Source organism: Accipiter gentilis, chromosome 19 (genome assembly GCF_929443795.1).
Source record: "Accipiter gentilis chromosome 19, bAccGen1.1, whole genome shotgun sequence".
Classification (NCBI taxonomy): Eukaryota; Metazoa; Chordata; class Aves; order Accipitriformes; family Accipitridae; genus Astur; species Astur gentilis.
The window spans coordinates 25,916,369-25,935,347 of record NC_064898.1 but is presented as its reverse complement, the minus strand read 5'-3'; the positions used below and the strand labels follow the sequence as shown (position 1 = coordinate 25,935,347).

The 18,979-nt window shown below is 46.9% G+C and overlaps 1 protein-coding gene across 1 annotated transcript in view; it reads right to left on the bottom strand.

Moving 5' to 3' along the window:
• Nucleotides 1–13,058: 13,058 nt before the first annotated feature.
• MAP6 (microtubule associated protein 6) overlaps nt 13,059–18,979 on the bottom strand; it is a 43,305-nt gene continuing 37,384 nt past the window's right edge. Inside the window, exon 4 of the mRNA XM_049822733.1 lies at nt 13,059–13,338. Coding sequence (XP_049678690.1) covers nt 13,269–13,338 — 70 coding nt within the window. The 3' untranslated portion in view covers nt 13,059–13,268. The remainder of the gene's footprint in view (nt 13,339–18,979) is intronic.

Below are 18,979 nucleotides of genomic sequence, written 5' to 3'. Positions count from 1 at the left end.
GGGCACTAAGCTTGCTAGACAAGTCCTGTTCAGAAAGCTCAGTGAGAACATGAGAGGGGTGGGATGGATGGATGGATGGATGGATGGATGATTGGTTGTAATAAACCCCGAGCAAACCCCACCACACACTTCTGCAGCTCCTTGAGGTCCTTAAGCCTCTTTCCTCCCAGCCTATCTAAATCTTCCATCTCCTCTCCAGGACTGAGTTCTGAAAGACAAGAGCGGCTCTGCCGTAATTAGAACAGCACGGTCCAGTGAACTGGAAGGAGAAAGGCACCGGGGCTGGCAGATGGCAACAGTGGGGTCTGTGCACGTGAAGCGTCTCCTTTAGGGACTTTAGCTGTTCTCCAGGGTCACCTGAGTGGCTGGGAGGGCTGAGGGGGTAAAGGGGTTTTGAGCACAGAGGAGGTTTGCAAATGCGTCTGCACCAAAGACTCGTGCAAATTAGGGCCAGAGAGATGAATGCACTCATTTGGGAAGTCAAGCTCAAGATTTGTCCTGAAGGGATGAGTGGTAGATGCCTCTACCGGAGGTTAATAAATCACGTAAATGAACAGACTGGATGATCTAATAGCTCCTTTTTCATTTTGTAAGTACTGTGATTTTAGAGGATATTTAATGGCTTTGAATAATAAACAACAGCACTCCAAATGGAAAAAAATTCTTATGCAAAATGGAGACGAAACCCATTGAAATTTTTCATTGAGGGAAAAAGAGAGGAGAAAGAGAAGATCAGCTCATCCTGTATTTTTCCTCCCCATGAATGGCTACTTTTTCCTAGACAGAGAGCATACCCAAAATGCTGGGTTCAAATTTCAAATTTCTGCTGGACTCAGTAACCTGAACGGGGAACTGATTGCACCCATGGGTATGGGTCTGAGAGGCTTTAAGGCTGTGTGGCCCTGGGCACATGCTGCTGGGCTCCGCAAAGGTGCTTTGGTTTTGGAGATGATTTTGGGGCCCTTTCTTTGAACTCTGTTTTGGGTAGAAAAGTTGAGAACTTACATGCTGGGGTGACTCCCTTTCCTGACTGGTGTGAGCTGCTGTCACCCCAAAGCCGGTCCTAACCATTGCCCCAAAAGGCGTGACAGTGCCATTTTCAACCCACCCAGTCCTGCCTCATCTCCCCCATGACGTGGAGCTCCCTCCATTGCACCTTGCGCTGCCTTTTCTCAGTGTGACATCACCATGACCTCATGAAGCAGATACGACTTCTCACCTTCGTGTCAGTTGCTCAGCAGTGCCTACAGCTCATGGGTATGGTGCAAAAGGGACAAAAGAGGCTTTAGATGGGCTAAGCTGTCCCCCAGAACACACCAGCCACAGTCCAGCCCTGCAGCCCCTTGCCCACCATGGGAAGAGCCACAGGCTACCTCTTGCTTCCAGGAGGGAAGCAAAGGGAAGGAAAGAGTTAACAGCAGGCACTTTCTGCAGTAAATCACCCGCCTGCTGTGAATCAGCGAAACCTTCACCTCCGTTCATCACAGCCAGAAAAGCCTGTGTCTGGCTGGCTCCAGCAGCTGAGCAGCCCGTTCTGCTCCACAGACCGGTTGGGTTGCCTCTTGTGCTTGCTCCACGCTTTAATTTTGATCAATAATTGCATAGTCCATCTCTGTCTCATTCCTGTCTCTTTACTGAGGTGTCACTTGGAGGCCTCGTTTGCTGAACAGAGGCTGGATGAGAGTGGGCAAACTCTACAAAAGGCTTGTGGGACAAGGGACCTCTGAACATCTTTACCCCAGTACCTGCTCAAAGCAGGATTAGTCCCAACTCTAGGCCAGGGCGGACATTTCTTTGTCTAGCCGTGTCTCTTGATGGTGGTGCCAAGAGGCAATGGGAACCAACTCAAACAATACTCAAAATTCCATTTAAATGTAAGAAAAAACTTTTCCAGTGCATCAGACACTGGAACATTTTTCTCAGAGGGGCTCTGGAGTCTCCACCCTCAGAGATATTTGAAACCCAACTGGACAATGACCTGATCAACCTTCTCCAGCTGACTCCGCTTTGAGCAGGGCGTTTGGACTAGATCATCTCCAGAGGTCCCTGCCCATCTCGGCGATTTCGGGATTCTGTGATTTTCTGAAAACTGACCTCTTTACAAAATGGTGCTAAAAATATTGGTCAGATGTTCTGGATGAGGAATAATTCTTCTGGTTTCCAGGCATCTCAGACTGATGCATGGAACAGCCTGCACTTTGTAAGCTCTATGGAGAAATACAGGCTGCTCCAACGGTAAATTTGAATCTCCCACAGCTATGGTTTTACATGGCCCTGTTTCCAGCAGCAATATTGGCTTAAGGTCATCCCTCTTTCCTCTCCCAGCTGAGAAGAAGACTATGGAGGCCATCCATTTGTTTCAGCTGACAGGGACCGACCGGTCTGTGAGCTGGCAGAGTCGAGGGACAGGGACAATATTGCCACCAGAGACTTTGTGTTGTGGGACCAAGTCTTAAAATGAATTCAAACTTAGTTTCTCCCGTGGGAACTTGTATCTCTTTAGGAGAGGGTATAGGATACATACCTGGGAGTTGGACTTAATGATCCTTATCCTGTCACTACAGACCTTGGTAAAAAAATCTGTCCCCATCTTTCTTATAAGCCCCTTTTATATATTGCAAGGCTGCAATAAGGTCTCCCCAGAGCCTTCTCTTCTCCAGGCTGAACAACCCCAGCTCTCTCAGCCTGTCCTCACAGCAGAGGTGTCTGGTGTTCCAGACCAACAGGTCCCTGTCTCTCCTGTGCTGAGGACCCCAGAGCTGGACGCAGAACCGCAGGTGGGGTCTTACCCGATCGGAGCAGAGGGGCAGAATCCCCTCCCTCGACCTGCTGGCCACGATGCTGGCGATGCAGCCCAGGACACGGTTGGCTTTCTGGGCTGCGAACGCACATTGCTGGGTCATGACCAGTTTTTATCCACCAGTACCCCGAAGTCCTTCTGTTTTCACTTTATTTTCTTTGCCAGCCTTCCCCCCTCTCTGTTCATAATCCACACCTTTGCAGAAAAGAAATCTTTGTTGCAAAATTGCCTCTCTCCATAGAGAAGGAAGAGGCAGGGAAAGCCTACAAGGGAAGATTTCTTGTGATTTAGAGCATTATTATAACTGTTTCACATTTCCAGATGGAAACATAATTTGTGGCACGAGTAGGGCCATTGCCTTTTTAAAATTCTGCCCGAGGCAAAGGTGCATTTCCAAGTGCACCTTTTACAGAGCTCCTTGAAAGCACTAGAGATGGCACCAGCTGGTACCGCCTCGTCCTGTGTTTGCTTGTCATGATTAAATGTGGCAGGATGGTTTTTCCAAAGAGATCAGCCTCCATTCAGCTGCCTGATGTTTCAGAAACGTCGACATCGCCATGCGCTGCCCGGATCTGTCTACTGAAAACAGCTCAGGAGCCGATCAGCTCTTCCAAAAACAAAGTCCCGTCTGGACAGATGCACTCCTGGCTTGCTTCGCATTAGCACTAAAATGAAATCCAAACCACATCTTGTCAGGTGATTGAAGAACTCAGAGTTATAAATTGCAACTCATACATTTTTAAGCACATTAATAACACTACATTCATCCTTCTGATTTCAAACAATTTGCCTTTTTTCCTCCTTGGCTTAGCAATGAATTGTTTGAGATGTCTCCTTCCTCTGCACAGAGGAACAAGGTAGATGACATGAACCAAGATGGAAAATTCAGCCTGAGAAAATGTGGCTGATATCTAGGCTTTTCAGCAAGAGCCAAAAAGATATCTAAGACATTTTGGTTTGTGACACAGAAGAGGACTGGCCAGAGTCAAAACTTTCTCCGTTCAGTGTCCACAATTAGAAATGCTAAAAAAAAAAAAAAAAAATGGCAAAAAGGAAAGCATGTATCTTCTGTTATGCATAGTGGCAAAGAAGGAGAGAAAATGTGTAAGTGAAGCTGAAGGCTGCGAGGAAAAATACATGATGACAGGAGAAGATAGCAAAGAAGTGCTGCGATGGGAATGGAGGAATCCTAGCAAGGGGTTGGAGTTGTCACTAAGTAGAAATAGTCAGAATCTCAGAAATACATATTGGATGCTGTAGTTCCCCTGCACGATAATGACCAAATATTTCTATGTCATCAGCAAAAGGAGATGTTAATCAATGATACAAGCAATCAATAGGTTTCAATCAGCAGATTCGAGCTGGATGACCTGGCTGGTTTGAAATCTGTGATCGCCTGTGGAGCTTTTGGACAGAGATCCACAGAGGCGGCTACAAGGCTTGACAGTCTTCAACATTCTCCTCAATGATCTGGAAATGAATATAAAATTACCACTGACATAACTCACAGACAACACAAAGACAGCCAGCACAAAAAATATGATGAGTCACACAGAGCAATCTGGATTGCTTGGGGCCGTACAGCCAAAATGCATGTTAACAAAGCCAAAAGCCAAGTCAGAATCTGGGAAAATGCAGGAGGTTGTGGCCTGAGATCTGCACATGATTTCTTGGGAAGAAGGGCTCTGAATAGGCTTTTGGGGTCACCAAGAGCAGGCAATGAGGGTTAACTTCTAGAGAAAAGGGGCTAGTGCCATCCTTCAAAAGAGGAGACCGTTGCCACCAAGAGAGGCCCCTAGAGATTCAGTAGAGCTATTTATTACCAGACATAATAAAGCAATGCATATTTAAGTGTCAAGAGACAAGAGCTTAGGGAGGTAAGTGCTGGCTTCCTCATCTCCTGGGGCGTAAGATCGAGATGAAATGCCCTCCTGGATGAAAAGGATTAACTCTGAGCTCTGTTCAGATGAGAACTGGGAACGGTGGAAAAGCCTTGGCCACAGAGCCAGCCCAGAGAGGAATCATCTGACCGCACATCGCTGCGGTGGGGATTGCAAGATCTTCCTATTTCTGCAAACCCACTATCTTATTTTTATTTCTTCATGACTGGAAAGCTGAACCACAAGCATGGTAGCCCACACATCGCATTTCCTCCTTATGCAACTGTTCCAAAACCTGAGCCCCATCGCACAAAGCAAAGTCAGGCTTGTCTGCTCCTGCCAGATACAACTCCTACTACACATGGGGCAGGGTGGAGGAGCTTTGCTGCTAGTAGCTAGAAAGGTGAGCTGAGAAAATAAACTGCTGTTAATTCAGCTTTGATGAAGGAACTAAGCCCTGGGGTTTTTTTGCTCTGTGTTTAATGGTTGGTCTGGGACACAAGTGTCACATGCAGTCCCATCAACTGAATGGTGGCACCCCTTTGCATGGAAGTATGGACATATGGGCAGAAGGGCTTGCAGGATTGGGGTCTTCTGGATGACCAGACGGATAAGAAATGCTCCAAGACTCTTTTGGAGGGAGGGATCCCTTCTTGGGAGAAAATTCTTTTGCCATTGTGGCCATTGCACTTACATCTAGGGGCTGTCATCTTGAGCAACGGAGTGCTACTGCCTCGATGTCCCATTACGGAGAGTGGAAGTCACTGAGTTGCTGTATTGGATAAAACCGGTCATCTTTCCAGTGTCCTAGTCCTAATGGCACCAGCTCTGGAGGGGTCAGAAGAGAGGCAGCAAAAACACTGAAAGAATAACAGTGACAACATAGGCTTATAGAAGGTCTGGAGTCTTTCAGAGAATAACCGTGTCGAGCCCTTCCTCATTTTGTGTTCTCCGAAGGCCAAGCTCAGTGTGCCGTCAAGAAGGAATGTATATCCATTTTCCTGCACTTCCAGCCAGCATGTCCTGCAGCAGAAATCTGATCAGAACTGTAGGTCATGGTGGAGGCAGAAATAAAATCATATGTTTTAGTGTATTCAAGTCTCAGAATCAGCACAGCTGGGAGTCAAGTTGCCAGGCAGAGCAATTCTGGTGAGCCAGAGAAGGCGAGAACCTCAGGGTTCAAATTCTGTAACGGAGACACCAACTCAACTGCAGATACTGGCCAGGCCAGTAACAAGCATCCCCTCGCAGAAATGATTGATCAATCTACAAAGCTGGACATTCATACCACTGCAGAGATGTTTGTAAGGAGACAGATTTTTTTCTCCAATGACTTTGCTCGCTTTGCATGTATATCTGAAATTATCTCACTGCAGGAGAAAGCTGGGGAGACTCCTTCTACCATGCATAACAAGAAGTGACTTCAACATCTCAGGCATGCAAATAGGATGCTTAAATGTTGTAGATGAGCAGGGCTCTGCTGAAATTCAGGGGAGTGTGGACAAGGATCTTCTTCCCTCACTCTTCCAATCCCAAATCTATCTAGCTACGCCTAGTATAAGGAAATTCATATGCCTATAAACAAGAGGTGGGTTGGTTATTTCCCCCCACTGGAAACTTAGCATCCTATTTTTCTTTTGTTTTTAAGTAAAGGGCATGAGAGATTTCAGGCAGTTAAAAATCCAGCAGTGAAGAACTGGAATTTTTATGCTGGAGGAGAGCTATTGCCCCTGCTGTGCATTATAACTCCCTTAATGATTGATGTCTGCTATTTCAGAGGAAATTGGAAGAAAACAGTCTAGAAGGAACATTTCAAGAATAGCCTGTCATGAGGGGAAGTGGCTCTCCAGCTTCCATCCTGAAATGTTTAAACACAGTCTTTTAAAATAAAAAGCCTATCCTAATTAAAGTAAGATCATATATTTTCATGTCCATAGAGGTATTTGTGAAGTCTTCTAGGGTTTTGACCCCGAAGTCTGTCTGATAAAAATGATGGAGACTGTGGAGAGGGTGGATAGGTAAGGAGCACCAAGTTCTACCCAAATCTCTTAGTGATGCTTTGTAGCACAGCTTCAGTTTAACCTTTTTCTTGCACTTTTTACTGGGAAATCCAGCACATCATTGCCATTATGCCATGCAAATTAAGACAAATGAAAAAGTCACTGAAATAATTATGAATAATTTGTGTGTATCTAGACAGAAGCAGGAAATGCATTAGTCACCCATTTCTGAGCTGCTGGGTTGCTTTCAGGAGGGAGAAAACTGCACGTTCCCGAAGACAGCACTTAGAATTTCTTGAGCTAAGACTAATGCTGGACTGAGATAAGGCGATGTGCTATAGTTGCACTATAGCAACTTGGGAAAGCGATTAAATGCTTTGTGCCTTTGTTTTCCATTTAAACACTTCCCTGAGGACCATTTTCAAAACTTATTTAGGAGCCTACTTGCCCCAGAAAGTAGTGGCATTAACACCTGAAGACCAATGGAGATTTTAGACTTTGGCCCAGAAAAGAGAATTCCCCATCATATACATCTCCTATAAAACCCCATGAGGATTGTTACAGTTAAGCCGGATTTCTGGAGAACCTCTTCCTCCTCCTAAAATGCACCCAGCCTAAGCACCTTGCCATGAGCTTTTTTAATGTTTTATTAGTTTGCCTTGTTTTGAGAAACTTTCTGGTTTGTGACTCCTTTGGGTTTTGTATTCTGGATTGAATAACTGGTTTATCATATTTCTGCTAGACGTGAATGAATAACCGAGTTCTTCTTCTGTCATGATGCTAACTCCTACCAGACAATCATGTCTGTCGTCAGTGCCCTGTGCAATACATTCAGGCTGAATACAAAAATAGCTCACCCTTTGAAAACGTGCTGTTCTGGGAGTTGTGATTGTGCAGTTTCATAAACATATATTCATCGTTCTTCCTGAGGAAATATAAACAAGGAATAGTTAATCAGAGATGAGCTACACAGAGGACACAGGGAAATCAATTATGTTTTCTTGAGCTGCTTTATTTAATGACTTCTATGAAGATTTATATATTCAAATGATAAATACTGAGGAACCAGGCAAAAAAGAGCCATTCCTTTCATGTTTACTTCCATGCAAAAATTTTCTTTTATTTTTTCTCCTAGGGCAATTTAGGCAATTATTTTTAAAGGAACATTTATTTTTGCAGCTGCTAGACTCATTTGGATTGGTAAATATCTCTGCTTCCGTTGGTTTTAAAAAATGTGATTACAGAGAATTGTGACTGGAGAATAAAGGATGAAAACACAAAAAATAATCCAATATCAGCTTTAATTTAATTATTTTTAATAACTTGTGTACTCTGGGTGCCTGAGATAAAATGTTTACATACTTAGGGATTTGGTACTTCTTTGAACGAGGCCTTCCTGAGGGGTGGGCTCCAGCTGCTGAGCCTGGACCCAAGGCTACGTTATTCCATTGGGCAGGATCACTGGGATCTGGCAGTTTGGTTTTGCTGAATGTCAGGAAGGAACAAGCTGCATCCTTTGGATCCTAGGTTTGACATCCCCAGATCCTCTGCTGTGTTAACTCAGCTGCACTCCTCCAAAGCCAAGGCTCAAAGCAATGCAGTGGTGGTGTTTTACACCGGGATTTGGCCCATGCACTTTTCTGTCTGAAAATGAAGAGGATTTTGGTTGTACCTTCTAACTGCTTGTCCGTATTAAAATACTGCATGTGTGCATTTGACTGCTTAATTAACCCGTCCTAGGACACTGCAAGGGTCTGGATCAACAGCCTCAACTCGATTTGGTGCAGCAGTTGTGATCCGGAGAAAACGTCCTCTCAAACCCTTGTTCCTTTTCCAATAAAAGATAACACAGCTACCAAACTTGCCTCACAGGTATCCCTAGATAACCAGATAGAGCAGCGCTCCCAGCACCATGGATTCATGATGTGGTGAGGGTCATAAGCCTCAGTTACATCTTGTGATCCATTTTGGACCACAGTGGGGAAATTTGCAGCTCAGGGAAGGGAAGTAGTGGAGTGGTTTTGCCATCCCGAGATGTGTGAATACGACTTTATGGGAAGGATATTTTGGGTCTTGCTATTTTTGGTCATTCACCTCCGTGCTGGTTAGCTCTGAGCCAAAGGCCACCAGTGAGAGTATCACGATGGTTCATGTACCTCCTGATGTTCTGCACTATAGGCAAAGTAAAGGCAGGTCCATTCCTTTCTCTTCTGATCCAGACCCCAAACAATAGCATCTTCTCAGCTATTTCAGCTTTCTCCTTCCCCTGAAACTCTTGGCTTATCTTGCACCGAAATACCATCCGGGGATACCATCCTTCCAACCCATCTCTGTTCCATTACCTCAACATGGAAAAGCCATTTCAGGACGGTGATTTCATTATACATCATTGATGGGGGATAAATTATTAAAGCAGTTTCATAAAAAATGAAAGACATTTTACACAGAGAAGGAGTCCTGACAGTAACCTAGATATGTCACAAAAAGTGATTGCCACCAAATAGGAAAACCTGCCCCTCGCCAGAGCAAAGAGGGGTAAACTATGAAAGATGCATGAGGGTAGAAGGAGAAATGAAATGCCTGGAGTGACAGAGCAGGAGATAAACACATCAAGGTAAAGGAAACAAAAGAGAAAAGGAGATGGAGGAAAGGGGGGGCGAACAGAGGTTAAATAATTCAGGTCAGGATTTTTAAGAGCCTTGAAGAAACAAAGGAGCATAAGTCATCTAGGAATCATTGCGGGGGGGAACCAACCAAACCCATAGTATGATTCACAGCATTAAAAAGAGCTGTTGGATATTCTGTGCCATTTGGACAGACGTGGCTGGTGTAAATCCGCAAGGAGTCAATCCAGTTGCAGGTATTTACACCCTTCTGAGGAAGTGGCCCATAAATCAGGCGGGCAAATCCATAAATCAGATGCAAATCCAGCAGTTTTGGCTACTTTACACCATGGATGCTGTTGGCCTCAAATCCTAATTGAACCCCCCCTCGGTTCTGCCCTTGTCCTCGATGGGTCTGTCTGGGAGCTCTCCCCAGCCACCGAGCTCCTTCAGTCACTGCCTCATTAAATGGAAATAACCCATCAGATAAGGAGTTGTGCAGCATTAATCCACGTTCACGCTGGTGGGCAAAACATCTCCTGTGAACTTTACACATCTCCTCAGCCCTGAGCAATGCTTTTCCCTGAAAATCAGCAGAAGTCTTCAAATCTGTGAAGCCTGGGACCTACAAAGGGTGAAATCCAGTCTGAAACACCCTCCTGAACACTTTCCTCTTCCAGTACTTCGGCTCCTCTTCTCTAGGGACCGGTTTTATTACCCAGCTCCTGGAGAGGGGAACAAAAACTTTGCCTCCTGCCTCTATCTCCCTCCATTGCATTTCATTTCTGATCTGGAAATATTCCTTTTCTTTTCTTGCTCTAATTTCTGGTCTCCTGTGTTGCTCCTATTTTAGCCCTGGCTTTGCTTGGGGGATTCCTTCCTCTCCCTCAGCCTTACAGATTTGCACCGCTGCTGATACAAAGCACAGCCAAGGTTGTAAGGCTGTACCGAGTACACTACAGTTAAAAGCAGTCATGCAAAATTCGGTTGCATTGAATTAGTCTTGCTAGTGGGAGGATAATTCCTATTAATCACGTCTATTACAGTAATACCTTAGGATAAGCGAAAGACAGGCAGAGCAGTGAATAGCACAAAATGAGGGAAACTCCCAGCCACAAATACTTTGCAATCTAAAAAGACAAGCGTGGTAGGAAATTATACACAGTATGCCAGGTGGGCAATGCGACAGTTGGTAACTCATTTATTTTTGAGAGTAGGAGGGACCTGAGTGGGACATACTACGTAGGGGAAGAAAAGCTAAATGAAAAGAGAAGTGGAAGGAAGCAAGAGACTGAGGATAGCAGTTGGTACCAGGACAAAGGGGAGGGAAATATTAGCAATGGGGAACAGAATCTGCCAGGATACAAAAATTGTTATTTTTTTCTTAATAAACAGTAAATATTCCAGCTTGTGGCAACAGGAAACTTTTGGGGTGAGAAGGGGGAGATGCTGATTTAAATCAGACCACTGCCTTTCTAGATAAAATGAAATTTTAATTATTTTTTTTTGGCTGGTTGGTCTGAAATAGTGTACCCAGTCTGGTGGAAAACTATGTGGTTATTTATGAGTTACACAAATGTTTTCTGAAGTGGGCATCTTCTGCCTTGATTTGGGTGAGCATTTAAATCAACTCCACTGTTTCAAAACCTGCCTCTGTGAAATTTCACCTTCCTACTTTGGACACAATTCCCCACAGTTTCCACTGGTGAAATGAAAGTTGGTGGCCACTCGTTCCTGATTTCACCTTGTGCTGAGCTGCTTCAGGGAGCTGAAGAGGCAGAAAATATTCATTTTAGTGAATGTTAGGGTTGGCTTTTCTGCCCCTCCAAGCCAGCTCCCTAGAGATTAGATACTGATGGGAGAACAAGCTTTTTTCCTCACGTTTTCCACCATGGATGTCCGGGTTACTACAAATAATTGTGTATAGACAAGATCCTTTGCTGACTGGATCTATGGTGCCTTTTCTCCTGGGGTGGTTCTGATTCAGGGACAAGTGATGGGCCCCGAGACATCAGAGAGCAACAGCCAGACGCCTGCCAGGTCCTGCTTTCCTGGGACACCAGCAGCTCCAGGGATCTGGAGGAAAACCTCCTGCAGGCCACCGACGTCTGGCGCTGGAGCTTTGGACTGGGCTCCTCCCGAATAATTGTGCAATCGTGGTAATTATACACAAAAAGAGTTAATTACTTAATCATGTGTAACAAGGACCCTTCAGCTACTGAGCGAGGCACACGCTCAGCACAATTATTCACAGGCGTGTAATCTACTTCCCTTTGTATTGAATATTTCATTAGTTACTATTCACATCTTCTCGGAGGTGCTTTGCAATGGTTCAGTGATTGGATTTACTCTAATTTCTTCTTGGCTTGTACAAACGCTGTCGCTACAAATATTCCTCTGTATTTTATGCCTTTAACAAGGAGGCGCTTCCCAACCTTCCTGTCGCCAAAAAGAACTCGCCACAAGGTGACCATCAGGAGCTTGAGGCAATTTTAGGTTCCTGCTTTGCCTTCACGGTCCTTTGGGTGGGTGTCTGTGTTTTTGTCCTGTGTCCGTACAGCGCTTGGCACCCTTGGGATTTTCGCCATCACAGGGTGCCTTAGCAGCGGTACAATTTGAATAGCAAAGAGCAGTAGTGACCAAGGCTCTCTGCGACTGCAGGAGATTGGGTCTCCTAAAACATTCACTCATTTTAAAGTTGGTCCAGCCATGGCTGGAATCACTCTTGATTTACTTCTGCACAGAACAGGGGTCTGTATAGGAGGAGTGCTTATATAGAAGGAGGAGGAGGAGGATGTGTATCACGGACTTGCATTTTCATTTTGAAATACTTGAATGACTCCTCCAAGGCAGTTTCCTTCTTAACTACACGCAGCAAATCAGACCCTCTGGTTTTGGAGGGCTTTGGAGCTGCCATGCTCCATGGAAGCTGCCCAGCTCTCCCCACCTCTGATGAAGTAGCTGCCTTGCATAATTAATTTGGGCAGGAAGAGCAGCCTGCTGCTTAAAGTTAGTGCTTGCGGAAAGTAAAGCAAATCCCAGCTCTAAGCGTTATAACAATTCAGCCTAAACCTAGAAGTATTTATTGAAGTGTGCTGGACCAGTGCGTTGGTGGAACTGCAGTCTGGGTACTTCACGCACTTGGCCATCTATAGGGGACAGGCTATAGGGCTGGACTCCATCTCCCATCGTGTGCTGCGTACATCTTACGGACATAGGGACCCTCACCCAGAAAAGATGTGTGTAAAGAACAACCAGACCTGCTAAATCCATGAACCACCTGCATTCCTCCTACAACATTTCTAGTTCGTACTTTACAATTATTTCAATGAAACATTTTTGGAAAAAATGCTGAGGAAAAACACTAATTTGCCAGCAAGTTTTTGGTGTCTTGTACAGCCTTTGCCCTAAATGGCAAATTGAACAAATTGAATGTTAAGTCTCAGAAAAAGGCCTGAGATGTTCTTGGCTAAAACACAACGACAAGGGGATCTGCCAGATGTTGCACAAGGTGTGCCTCACCTGGCGGCATCCAAATGTGAGCTCCTCACAGTGGTTAAGAATTTATAGTGCCTTAAATCTTCCAAGGATTTTTGAGAAGAGCTGCTGATGCTATCAACCAGGCTTCTGGGATAATCTCTGAAATCCAATATGAAACTTCCATGAGTTATGGAAGTGAATCTGATCTCTTTTGTTGCCCGTGTAAACTAGAGAGACCACTGAAAACAGCGCTGTTCCACAGCTATGAATAAAGGGAGAATTGGACCCATTTTCTTTCTCTGACTTTACTGAATATAAATCAAGGCACAGACATGCTAACTGCATTACACAGATCCTGGAGACAGTAACTTCTCAGTGCTTGAGAGACAAGAGAAATTGTCATTCAGCTCTGCTCATCAGCTTTATTGTATGCCAGCCAGACGATACACATTTCATGCAGACTATATGTTTGCTCCAACCGCCACTCAGAAGAAAGTGCTCAACTTCATGTGCGTTGGTCCTGCACTAAGGTACTTGGTTCTTGGTCTGTAGCACCAGTGTTTTTTTCAGGGGTCCTGGAAGCAGAGAAAGAACATCATTGCAAAGCTGTCAGAGCAATCGGCTGGTGCACAAAACCAAAATGCCATCCCCGAGCTGGAATTTGCCCCGTGACAAGTGGCTCTGCAGAGCACTCCCCAAGCAGCCCGCAACATGTTTGGTATGTCCTCAGGCTGGTTGGTGAGCCTGGTCCTGGTCCAAAACCCACAGATGTCCACAAAATTAGGAGGGCTGGAGCTCTTGACTTTTTGACCAGCCCCTGATTCAACTGAGACCAGGATCAGGCCCACCCATCAGCTATGAAAAATGCTTGCCAATTGATTATAACCTGCATCGAACGAGCACCTCGCTGTAAAATTCTCTCACAAAGAAGCAGTTTGTTTCCCTCAAGCTGGGTGGTGAAAGCCCTATAAAGCAGGGGAGCCGAGCTCTTGTGCTGCTCAGGAAGCACCGGTGCCTGTTAAAACAACCGACAGGAAAGCAAGGCCAGCTAACACGTGCTAAAACCCCGATTTGAGAGCACCCCTTCCACTCGATGCCCCCCAGGAGACACCAGGAGGTGATGGTGGCACCAAGGCACCAGGTGGATGCCTGTTAGGATCAGCTCTGGGGCCAGCTCTGTACCTGGGGTAATCGTGGATGGGAGCATAAGAGAACAAAGCCTGGGAGTGAGGGTAGATGCTGCCAGGAGCTCTGGACGGGTGCTGGAGGGAAGGTCGGGTCTTGCTGAAGTGCAGAGGGAGAGTTGGGGAAGGAAAGACCTGTAGGGAACAAGGGAATCAATCTTCATTAGGAGAGAGAAAGAGAAGGAGGGTCTCCAGGGATGAGGAGAGACGTGTGATGGATGGGGAGGGATCCGTGAGGCTGCGGAAAGCAGATGGAGAGGCAGGAGAAACCTGCTCAGCCTTAAAATGGGCGGCTTTGCACAGCGGTGGCATTAAGGGACTGTGGCGATCCCCCTTCGTCCCCCAGCCTGACATTGGCTTTGTGTAGGGAACGGTTCCAGCCTGCAGGTTAAGGGAAGGAAGGAGCGGCTGACACCATGGCCGGGAGAACAGGCACTAATTACCATCTCCTTGGCCCACGAAACCAGCCCAACCCCGACACACGAGCCTAACCATCCCGGCGTGAGAGGGTCATGGGGCAGGACCCCGTGGAGAGCCCTGGCAGGACAGCTCTGGCTCAAATACTCACCGTCCTCCTGCCCTTCGTGCTTAGAGTGAAGAGACATTTGCTGCCAGAAGCTGTTGGCAGAGGTTGGTAAGGCCTTTTCCCTGTGTCCCCAATGTAGGAAAACTGCTGAGTCCTTCCAGCCTACCAGTTCCTATGGGAATGAGGTGAGCCCAGCACCGTAAATCAAGGGATTAGGGGAAAACGCAGGGCAGCTCCTCTTTGGAAAGATGCCCCACCGTCAGGACAGACCAGGTCCATCCTGCTGATGCAGACATCTGCTAGGACAGGAGCCCTTGCCTGGTCTCTGGAGAAGGCTGGAGATGCCCGCACGTCCTCGCCAGTGCAGAGTGTGCCCAAGGGCACTTGCACGTGCAGGCTGAAGGCTGCCAGCAGCTATCCCAGATGCCAAGCCACCCCCTCTAAGCACGTCTTCTCATCTGATCTAGTAAGGGAGGGTGCAGTAACTATGGGGCCTGAGCTCAGGTCTTCCTGGGCCAGCGTGCATGTGATGCTCCAGGTTGTAGGTGGGTCAACACCAGACTAATCCCACCTCTTCCTTGGTGTCCAACCCTGCTCTTGCTGCTGGCTTGCATTTCAGAATAGAGCATGAAAGCCCCAAATCATCTCTTCCTGGAGCGACATTAACTGTTTGAAATCACCCTCCATCAATATTTCCCTTAGCCCCTGCTAGAGTCACCAGGGGAATTCACCCTTCTCAGCCGCCGTGATGGGGTGCCTCCCTGTTGAGGCAGTCAAGAAAGCTGGTGCATGCGGTGCATCTTTGCATGGTGGATACTTCTTCATTTTAATCCGTTGGCTCTTTTCTCGTGAGTGCGTGCATCCTTCAGCCATGTATTGCAGGCTGGGTAAGACCCAGCCTCCTGGAAGAGAAAGAGGCTGTGTCCCATTCCCATCCCCTGTTTTTGTCTTTCTTTGCATTGAGTACAGATAATTGTGTGATTGTCCTTCCCAGTAAAGCTGATTCCAAACCTGTTTTAAACTGGAAGGAGTGTGAGGGGGAGGTATTTACATTATTTTCCCCAGGAATCGGTATTCAGGGGCAACACAGCATTGCACAGCCTCTCACCAGGAGGGAACATCCCTGGCTGCTCTCTGCAGGGCTGCACGGCCACGTCTGGCCCCGGGTACCAGCCTTGGGAAGAGTAAGCTGGGAAGGTGCAGGGAAAGCCTGATCCTGAAACGTAACAAGTCCTAACACGCAAGCAGCAACATTTACAAATCACCTTTGTCTTTTAGCCAAGTGAGGAAAGTTTGGAGATCTTTGCTCTCACGAGGGCTGCCGGTTGCAAACTGTTGGGTTAATTATGTGATGTGACAAGGTGAGAAATGCAGAGGAGATGAATTGGAGGTGACACATCATTACTCGCGTTACATCTGAGAGAGAGATGCAGAAAGAGTATGAAATTCGGCAGGGGTTCATTTCCCAGAGGCAGCACCTGGTGTCTGGAAATGACCAACGGATGACCACCATGAGCACACGTAGCACAGTCTTCTCTTCGCCGGTCCTGGTATAACAACAGGGAGATGGCATCTTGTGACTTGGGGTCTAAACTTGCCTCTGACCGTGATGGACTCCAGCAACATTAACCCGTTCTTCACAGATGTGGAGGACCTGCTCACGGCTCATCTCTGCTCCTCTATGGATTCAGGTCTTGATGTTTTGGTGGCCTCATAACAAAAGGAGCTGATGATTTTTATCCTCTTCTGCAAAATTATCTTCATTCAAAGCAGTTTATCTATTTGGGAGCTGGTAGGAGTCGGTATAGACAGACCCAACTCCAGACACATGGAAATTTAAAAGTTGCCTTCAAGAGCAACTAGAAGCAGCAGAAATCCTCTACTGGTGGCTCAGACACAGCAAAATAGCCCCAAGCACATATAGCTGTGAAGTTTGGTGTCGAAGGGCCATTTTTTAAAAACAACCATGAGAAACCTGTCCTTTCTTTCCCAGAGAATTCAGGTGAGAAGACGGCTCACCTCTGTGAAGGAACTGACCTTTTGGTTAGAGCCCTCTCCCAGGACAACATTGGTAGGTTTATGTTCCTCAGAAGATATAAACTCATCAATTCCTGGGCAAATCCAATCAACAATTAGGCTGTAGGATATGGTGAGTCACTTCTCTCTTCTGAATGTTTTATTGCCCTTTATGCACTGAAGTTTGCTGTCTGTGATAAAAGCGACAAAAATACAAGTCATCTTTGTCCTGAAAAATGGTCTTAAGGTTGTACTTAGTAACTGGTCTCAGTTACATTCCCTGGAAAAGGCAACAGCATCAAATAGTGGGGCTAACACTAAGTTAGAGCAGGGAAACAAAGAATTTCAGCCTGGGTCTGTATCTAAGCAAGCAGAGGGGCTGCTATTGCTTGCATAGGTTTGGTGGGCCCTGGAAATGTGCACCAATTTGGGGCTAGCAAGGGCTGAAGGAGAAGAAAGTGTCTGGCTGTGAGATCTGGCCTGATGTAGGTGTGAGGCGAGCAACAAGGAGCTCAGCACTTCAGAGTTTAAACAAACGCCCACCTGCAAAGCAGCAGATATACAAGCTCTTACAAAGCTCTGGTAGCAGAAATTTAGAAGTTAGAAGACTTCAGTCTACCTCCAAGGCCAGTTAGGGACCTCAGTGGCATGCAGGAATCTTGTCCTAAATACTATTAAGTCCCTAAAAATGTGCAGCTGAGTTTTTTGGCTGGTGTTTTAGGTTGTTCTAGAGGTTTTCCACTCTTGGAGTCTAGAGTTTGGAGGAGGAGGCAGCAGCACTGTGAAAGCGTGGCAGGTGGGAGCAGGTCATGGTGGCACATAGGAAGGGATGCAGGGCATTACCTACACCAAGGCATCCTCCTTCCCACTGCCTCTTTCCAGTATCTACGCTGAAATCCCTGGAGCCTGGAGATGTCGAGCACAACCCAGCTGCAGGTCTCGCTTGTCCTAGATGAAATCTCCAGACTCCTCACTGAGGAGGATTGGAGCTCCCCACACATTTCATCTCTTCTGTCTGCTTTTGCACACCCAAGGACAGGAACAGGCACTGAAGGAAGCCCAGGGGACCAAGCACTGCTTGATCCTTCTCCCATCCATCTCCACCAACCAGCTTCAGTTTGGCCTTGAGTTAGGTCTTCAGACCTAACCTCTGCAGGTGGCCCATGAAACCAGACTGATGGCCATGCTGAGAGCTCAGCTGCTCACTCTGCGTGATAAGGAGTCTCCTTTGCTTTCTGGCAGGGTGGTGTCACACCACTGGCCGTGAGGGTCACAGTAAGGGTAGAAGAACTCAGCTGCTCCTGCAACTTTCCATGTGCATATGGAGCACCACCTCCGTGTGCACCAATAGCTCCAGCCAGCACAGACCAAACTAGCACTTTCCGGCAATAAATTAGGACAAGGAGGCAGCAAGGAGCCACCTGGGACTTAGTCACAACTGGGTCCCTGCTGTACTCACAGGTCGAAGGGACCACGGGCAGGTCTAGTCTTAGCCGAGATGGAGGAAGATGTTCAGGGCACCTTCTGAACCGCAAGAAGTCTCCTGGGCATCCATCCCTGAAACATGTCCTGCTCCTAAGCCAGCTTCTGCTTCTTCCCCTGAGAGATGCATCTGCTTGGATTTCCACTGACACACTTCTGCCCACTGTTTTCTGTATTGCGCCGGAAAATGCGGTTCCTTTACCATCGGCTGCTTCTGCTCTCGGCTACAAGATTTCTCCTTCATTCTCCTCAGTTGCTGCATTTGCTGAGCCACCTGCCAGCCCAGGACATCTCTGCACGAAGCTGGAGAAAGGCCAACCTCTTTATCAGATGCACCAGAATTGCAAAGGACAGAAGGTCATGCAGCTCTGAATACGCCCGGCTCCTACACAGACAACAAAGTTTGTCTCTGTGGCTGTAAAAAAGAAAGAAAGGTACCAGGGAACAAAAACACGAGCAGAGTCATCCCAAAAGACTATGGATAGAGCTGCGGCAGCAAGACCGACTGCTGAACGGGCCACGAGGACAGACACAGAGTGCACTTGCAGACACATCTACTGAAGCCACACCAAGAAACAAGAGAGACAAAGGGCAGTCGGTAGGTGAGGTATTGTTTATTCTAAGAAGTGAGCGTTATCACACAGTACAGGCAAAGAAAAAGGCTTACAGTCCAAGAGAGACAGGACACGAGACAGTAACGTGGGGAGGATGGGAAGGAGAAGGTCCCTGGTAGAGCTATTTAGGATGACCTGGAGGGGAAAGGTGCTGGGGGGGGGGGAGAGGTGGGAGAAAGCAAAGGGTTGGAGAAGCAGCTGTGGGACAGACATGGAAAAGCTGGCAGGGAAGATGGAAGGGAAATGATTTTGACGACATGAAGGAACAGCAGCATGGTGGGCAGACGGGGTCTGATGGAACGGTGAGGGCACTGAAGACTGCATGGGAAGGAGTCAACAGGGACAAGAGAAGTCTGATCAGCGATGAGACTTGGGGAGAGGGATGGGAGCAGGG